At 44.7% G+C, this 8,035-nt stretch overlaps 1 protein-coding gene across 1 annotated transcript; it reads left to right on the plus strand.

The window, feature by feature from the left end:
- Positions 1 to 1,314: 1,314 nt before the first annotated feature.
- POLR3H (RNA polymerase III subunit H) lies at positions 1,315 to 7,752 on the plus strand. The gene is made up of 6 exons (XM_021552839.3): positions 1,315 to 1,617; positions 2,775 to 2,871; positions 4,469 to 4,555; positions 5,543 to 5,606; positions 6,193 to 6,400; positions 6,880 to 7,752. Exons 1-6 carry the CDS (start codon positions 1,507 to 1,509, stop codon positions 6,931 to 6,933), a joined length of 621 nt encoding a protein of 206 aa, XP_021408514.1. The 5' UTR covers positions 1,315 to 1,506; the 3' UTR covers positions 6,934 to 7,752.
- The last annotated feature ends 283 nt before the right edge of the window (positions 7,753 to 8,035 follow it).

Below are 8,035 nucleotides of genomic sequence, written 5' to 3' on the forward strand. Positions count from 1 at the left end.
TATGTCAAAAGATTCACTTTGCAACTCGTTGATCTAGGGGCTTTACCTCGCTCTGGCTCCTTTGCTTACAGCAATTGCTTCAGAAATTCTGCGGGTCCTCTCCAGCTCCTGGAAACTTTCCCTGCACGTAGGTGTGGATCATTTTGCTGTCTCTGCTCTTGGCTTGTTGTCTGGCTATATTCCGATTTATGTTGAAGTCCAAAAATTGATATACAGTAGACACTAGGCTCTCTGGGAAACGGGAAATCTTCCCTGGGAGCAACTTCCTGGGAGCAGCTTCTGAACTAACCGACGCAGTGTAAGGGACAGAAGGGGCTTCAAACTACTAGAAACAGCAAAACAAACTGGTAGGATTTCTTCTATAAGGGATTTTAACAAAGGTGTCAACGGCAGGAAGGGATACAGAGGCTCCGGGAGTTAACTGGGGATGCAAACTGGGTATAGGGCAAATACATAGGGGTGGAACTAACAACTACATGAACAAGGGAACTTCCAAACTGTGAGGAGGTAAGCAGACAAAAGCTTAGACATCAAATCCATTCATAACAATAGCACAGCAAGCAATGGGGCAGAAAGTGGTGCCCAGGGAGTTCCACCTGGCCGTGAAGAACAATTTCACCGTGCAGGTGCCCGGCCGCTGAACAGATCGCCCAGAGAGGCTGTGGAGTCTCCCTCACTGGAGAGGGAGCCCAAGAACCCTCTGGATGCCATTCCTGTGCCATGTGCTTTGGGATGAACACCATATCAAAATGTCTGGAAAACACTTTCTAGCACAATCTGAAGCATTAGAAAGCAGGCATTCTTTATCTGCACAGGGCACATAGAAGACTGTCTGAAAATTTCTATTCTCTGTGTTATTTATCAACCCTGCTTGAGCAGGGAGGTTGGACCAGATGCCCCACCGTGGCCCCTTCCTATCTGACCTGTTCCGTGCTTTTGTGATCTTTGCTGCCTTATCTGGATTGAAGGTTACGAAAATGATAAATTAAACCAGAATAGCCGCAGTCGAGAACTGTTCTAGCTGTGGCACAGGAGAGCGCGCCCAGGTACCCACCTGCTGGAGGTGGAGGGGAAGGAGCGAACTACACAGCATCCCTGCAAAGGACGCCAGGGTGCCGAGCCCCTTTCCGCGTTTATATTGGCCAAAACCAGCCCAAACCCGGAGATCCTCGGATCCTTCCCCGCTCCGGGGGCAGCCGGGCCCGCCCCGCCCGAGGAGGGACAAAATGGCGGCTGCGGCTGTCAATCAGGGCGCGCGACCCGCCAGCCGAGCGCGATTGGCTGCGGCGGCGCCGGAAGTGGCGGGGGCGCGCGGCGCGGCTCCGCGTGCGGCGGGGCTGAGGGCCGCTCCCGGCCCCGCTCCCGGGCCCGCGCCCGATCCCTTCGGGATAGCCGGGACCCCGCCCCACCGGAGTGGCCCCGCACCTTGGAGCGCCTTCCCCTTCCCAGCCTGGCCCTCGCAGCGCTCCAATTCCCGAGGTTGGCGTCTCCTCGCCCCCCGCCACCATGTTTGTCCTGGTGGAGATGACTGACACTGTAAGAATTCCTCCCTGGCAGTTTGAAAGGAAACTGAACGAATCTATTGCTGAAGAGCTAAACAAGAAATTGGCCAATAAGGTAAAACAGGGGTCACGTATAGGTTGATGTAGGCATCGCAACGTCCCCGAGCGTTCCTTCCTTGTGTTTGTGCCTACTGAGGTGCGCGGGTGAGATGTCAGAGTTGTTTGGATGTGAAGGCCATCCCCCGCGACTGTAAATAAAGAGACAGCCACGTATCATCTCAAAGGGGACATTTTTCTAATGGCTGATGTTGTAATGGGAAGATACTGAGGCACCAGATGGGGCAGAGGAGCACGGAAGAGAAGTGAGAGCAGCTGCTGGTTTGTGTTAAAAGAAGCAATCCAAAACGCAGCCTGAAAAACAAGTGCAAACTAATCCATCCAGTGGGGAATTTAAAGAAAAAAAACAACTATATAAACACATGTCGAACACTAATACTGGAAGAGAAATGATGCTGTTAGTAGCTGATTTAGCCTGTGCTTATTAATTGAAATACATGATGGCAATAAGAAATTAGTCTTTAATGCAGCATATAAAAAGTGTTTTCTTGTGGCCCTGGAGGTCAGAGTTTCCCTGTGCAGTCCCAGGACTGTGATAAGTGTACGGCTTTCAACATGGAGCAGGTGCAAAACTAAAAAATGCAGCTGTAAATGTGAAAGGAGCTCAAAAGAGCAAGCTGAAGGGATCTAGGTTATGAAAAGCAAAAGTCTTCCTTCATCCACTGATGACTGGTGGATGCCTCAAATTTCATAGACAGTGAAGCTGTCTCAGAAGTAGCAGAGAAACCAAGAGTTTGCCCTGTGTCTCCCCAGAGCTGATATAATGAAGATAAAAGGCAAGCCTGGAGGCTTCTGAGAGTGCAACTCTAGCAAAAAGCGTGTTTAGCATTTGGACAAACTGAGGCTGGTGAATGATGGGGAGTTCTTTACTGTCTTAGCAGCTCAGGTTCTCTCACCGCTGACAATTTCCCCAAAGGTTTCTCTTTGTAGCAGCGTTTTTTCCAGTGCCAGTGAAAATGTGTTCCCACAACACTTGGATTGGGGTTTCCCTATGCTGCTGGTGGTGTTGAAGGCAGTGTTCCAAAATAACCTCCGTCCCTCTATTGCTGCCCTTTGAAAAGGTGTGCAAAATGTATGAATTCCATAGTTTGCTTGATTTTACCTGGTGGTTTGCTTGATTTACTGCTCTTGATTTTTTTTTTTTTCTTTTATCAGGTTGTATACAATGTTGGGCTCTGCATCTGTCTGTATGATATCACAAAACTGGAAGATTCATACATATTTCCTGGGGATGGTGCATCACATACGAAGGGTAAGTGCTTTTCCTCAGTTACATTGTGTTGCAGAAGCTTAATTAATGATCTGGAAATGTAAGATGAGTTCAGTTGTTAGAGACAGTGACAACGTTAAGTTGACAGCCTTAGCTCTGTTCCTGTTAGGAGGGCAAGAGGAACATGGTGAAAGTCTCTTATTTTCTTTGCTGCTTTGGGTACAAATACAGCTTTAAATAGCCAGTCCTTCTTGCCTTCTCCAGCAGCCCATCTCTGTTCTACAGTTAGAGCCATAGGTGTGGGGTAAGAAGAGGGTTAATTTAATTGAAGGTAGAAAGTCTGCACATAGAAAATAAGTTGTAATAATTGGTTTGCATTTCTCTGATATTTTTTCTTTATGAAGCATATTCCCTAGCTAGGATAAGAAACCTGTTTCTACATGTAGCATTTGCACAGCATTTAATGCTTTTGTACTAGCTGGGAGTTTTACAACACTTTTGTAGAAACTAGATTGGTTCATCATACATTTCTAGTGACTTCTTTTAATAAGAAATTACTCATTTCTTTACTTTGATTCTTGGCAAATCTGAGTGAAAACTGGAAGTAAGTGCATAAAAGCAAATTTCATTTTTTAAAGTTAAAATAAAGGTTTAAACTGGTAAGAGATGCATTTTTCTGGTTTCAGTTTACAGTGTGAAATCATAGGTTGAACACATGAAATATCTCCTGTTAGAAGGGAACTGCACTGACTCTATGTGCTTCCCCTTGTCTAAGGGGAGTAGAACTCATTTCCTAAAAATAAAAGCTTTTCTAATACTGAAGGAGGATAGGCTTTCCTGCTTGCTTTAATCTCCATTCAGCTTCTCAACTTAGAATTACTCCTTGAACTGAAAGAAGAGAACTTTTCTATCCGAGTTTGGGAAAAAAGTCTGCTTTCAGAATCTGGTGTAACACTTTGATAAATCCCGCTGTGTCTGGTAATAACTCTTTCTTTAATGCACTGCCTAGTTTTATGTAAAAGAGGAGCACTGAGGAGGTACAACTAAAATTATGTTTAATTTCTCAGAAGCATTGTTTGACTGCGATTGTCTTAGTGTAGCATTCTTGTAGTAAGTGCCATGTACTTAGTTAGAAACATTTTATCTAGCTTGGAGGAAAAATCCAGTTATGTTAGAGAACCTTGTTTAATCTGATAATACTTGATTTAGAAGATTTAATTTAATGGAAATACAGCATTGCAGACAAATATAAAAGGCAGAAGTATTACAAGAAAGTATAATTTCAACTGATACTCTTGACTGTGAGACATTGTGCTTCCATCATAATTTAATCAGAAGCCAGCCATGCTCCATGTTTATCATCTTACACTTTCTCTCTGTGAACTTCTTGCAAAACTGAGGAGCTGGGAACAGGACACTGCTGATCCAGCTGCTGCCAGAATATGTACAAACCAGTTAGGAACCAGATCTCTTATTCCCATTTTTCTATCTAATCAGTGCCTCTGAAGAAGTTGTAAAAGAAACTGGGTGTTTTAGAGGGCATATAGGATGTGGGATTTTGTTTTAATGGCTGCTACCCTGTGGGAGGACTATAGTTTACTAACATGGGCATAACATTAATGATCTGTTTTCTTTTAAGTGCATTTCCGCTATGTGGTCTTCCATCCCTTCCTGGATGAGATTCTGATTGGACAGATTAAAAGCTGCAGTCAGGATGGCGTCCACGGTAAACTGCACCTTCTGACATTAGGGACACATGAGCTGCAGAGTTCTTGGCTCTGTTGAGACACTGATTTTGGCTGGAGTAATGATATCTGTGGGCTGGTTAATGGCTATTACTGGCATCTAGTGCTGCTGTGATCTGAGGGTGATTGGTAGTTTGAGCCTGGCAGCTTCCCTTGACCTTGATGGTTTTGTCTGCACTCCCTTTTCCTTTTGCCCAAGAATAACAGGCAAACCCATTTAGAGCGTAGACTGGATTAATTTTCTTGCTTCAGTTAACAGAATTTAACAGAATGTTTTTTTCAAAGTGGAACTATTGGCTTGTGTTGGTCTGATGTATTTTCCCTATAGTGCTGTGCAAATTTGTGTTCATTTCCTGTACCTAAAAACATGTCAGGGAAATGTCTTTGTGAGCATAAAGTGCAGCCGGAGTCATGGAATATATAATTGATGAGCTGCTTTCCTTTCCTCTAGGAGTCTTCCATGCAGGGAGCTCTGCTGCTCAGTTGTTAAATTAGGACAATACGGTTACCTTGGCTGCTTTTGTTGCTGAATTTGGGCATGGTCCATTCCCTGATAAAATTCAACATCATGAAATCTCAAGGTGGATGTGGGAGCTGTTCTAACTTTATATCAGTCTTTATTTAACATACTACATCTGTGATTTCTAAGCTCTTTTTTGTCACAGACCTCTATAGCATCTGACTCATTTCTTGGAACGCTTTCATTTCCATTCCTGCTCCAAACAACCTTTTCCTTTCCCAGTGGGCACGAAGACTGTGCCCTCTGTTGCTGTATGTACTTCAGCTGGATAGTTGCTTTGCTGCCAACTGAAATTGAGCATTGTGGCTCAAAGAGTAATTCCTGCATAATCTCAATGTCCTTCCTGAGAGAGGAAGGAGAATGAGCCTAGAAATGCATTTTAGGAATCACTGTCGAACATCATTTGCAAAGAATTGTTTCAGTCTTAACCAAATTCTTTTCTCCACAGTTTCTCTTGGATTCTTTGATGATATTGTCATCCCACCAGAATCCCTGCAGCAGCCAGCTAAGTTGTATCCTTTGATCACCTTTGATAACTTCACTACTTCATTTCAAAAGATTGTGCAGTGCTGGCCCAACAGGCATTCACCACTGCAACAATGAAGGTGCTCAGCGGCAGAAGCTAAGCCCTTCTGTCGGGCAAGTCCCACAGACTGTTATCGCAGCTAGACAGGCCCTCACGCTCATTAGGTTTTGCAGGATCATTGTGCCTGCTGATAGTAATGAATGGCAGTGTCCCCTGCCCAGCTGTAATCCCTGCCTCTAGTCTTGGCTGCTGCTGAAGATAGAGCGCAGGTTTTACCACATCGTGTACAATGTCTACATACGTGTGCGTCTGATATATTTCAGTGTGGTAGGTGAGGTTGTCGTGGGTCTGAGGAGTTTTGCTTGTCTGGGGGTCTTTTCTTCTGCTGGGTTTTTCTGGGGGGAAAAATCTAATAAGAATGGGGGTCCTGGGCTGTGCAGACAGTGACCTGGGACAGCACATTGTGGTTTAGAAAATAACTGCAAAAAGGCTTTGAATAGAGTCTATTCTTAGAACTGTCAGAAAGTGATCTGTCAAGCAGAATCCTGTTTCCCTCCTTAATTCTTGGCCAGTGATGAAGCAGAGCAGGTGTGGGTGTGGGAATATGAGACAGAAGAAGGGGCCCATGACCTTTACATGGACATTGGGGAAGAGATCCGCTTCCGAGTCGTGGATGAGACGTTTGTTGATACGTCACCGACCGGTCCAAGCTCTGCAGAGGCTTCCACTTCAAATGCTGCAGAAGAGGTCCAGAAGAAAGAGGCGCCCTACACTCTTGTGGTAATTATGTGCATTAGTTCTTATGGCATTTTGACTGTTGTGGTTTATTCAGAGTCTAAAATAGCACTCCTTTCCCAAGGAACTGATTGCTTTAAGCTGACCATGAATCAGAGTCACAAAATGAAAGGAGTGGAAAAGGGGAGAAATGAGGTTGTTCTTGTGGTTGCTCTGAGTGTTTTCCCTGGAATACTTCATGGTTGTTGGTGGTTCCCCCTGGGAGGCTGATTTAAAGCAAACTGCATGTGCATGAAGAGTGTAGAGATGGGAGCAACACATCAAGGTCTATGTAGCAACTGAACAGTCCTTCCTTGCAGTGTTCTGGCATAAAACCTGAGTACAATGCATGAGAAAGGTGGATCTGAACCAGTGGCAGCTGTGTTGTGTAACTTAGGTGGGAAAGATGATGTATTTTTTAGGCATTTTCCTCTATTCTCTATGCAGTTTACAATTGCATGCTCTCATCTTCTCTCTATGAACAGGGATCAATCAGCGAGCCAGGCCTGGGACTCCTGTCATGGTGGACAAACAGTTAGCTGCCATCAGAGCCTGCTCCACAGAAAGTCTTTCTGAAGGATGTTTGGGGGATAATGGGACCCTGCTGGTGCTCATTGCTCTTCTGAAACTGAGTAAGAAATTAGATCTGCCATTCTGTTTTCCCTTAAGCTTCCAAGCTGCCAGAGAGAGACAGTTGCTTTCAAGAAGTATCTTCACTGAAGTGCAGAAGTGAATTTACAGGCACAAAAAGCCTTGAGCACAGCAGCTACAAACTCAGCTAGAGCTCTGGTCTCCTGTCCCGGTGGGAAAATTGTGGAGGTCTTGGCTTGCCTGAATCAAGGAAAGAGTTGACTTTAGTGAGTAAAGGCAGTAGAGAATACCTATTGAGAAGTACCACTCTTAGGCTGGGAGCTTGATCTCGGAGCAGAAACCTGCCCTTCTCTTGACAGGAAATGAAGAAGAAACAGCAAAAGACTTGAGTTAGTAGAGGTGTGGTAGTCTGGAGACCTGGAAAATGCTACTGCTGAGAGAGCAGGGGAGGTGGTGGTGATGTTCTGCTAAGTTTGGGAACTTCACCCATGGATGAAGTCAGCCAGAAGGAACAGGAATGACAGTTTACCCAAAAGTAACTCAGGCTTAGCAAAGATGACCAGTATGGAAAACTACAGGCTGTTTATTGTGTTGAATGGAATGACTTTTTTGGGTGGGCTGTATTTATGCAGAATAAACGAAACTTTGCAGGAGTTTGACTGAAAATCTGAAATTATGGACTGAAATGGATGAAGGCTGCTTTGAGCAAGCTAAATCCTTGTTTGTGGGGGTTTTAATACTGTAAGTGGAATAAATAGTAAAAACCACACAGCCTGCCTTCCTGTACAATTTGTGGGGAAACTATTAGCTTCCTGCCTAGCAGGAAGAAAACACTTGCCTCCTGCAGTTTAGCTACTTGGATTTCAAGGCAGAGTTCAGACCAACGCTTTGCTCTATGCTAACAGCCAATGATAAACAATTGCCATCACCCTCCCTGACAGCAGTACAAGGAAAGGAGGGAACAAAACAGTGAGTAAAATCTATGCAGGGCCCATTGCCAAGAGAGTGATGTTGCACATAATTACAAAGCCAGCCACATTTGGCAGGAAG

Source organism: Lonchura striata, chromosome 5, assembly GCF_046129695.1.
Source record: "Lonchura striata isolate bLonStr1 chromosome 5, bLonStr1.mat, whole genome shotgun sequence".
Taxonomy (NCBI): Eukaryota; Metazoa; Chordata; class Aves; order Passeriformes; family Estrildidae; genus Lonchura; species Lonchura striata.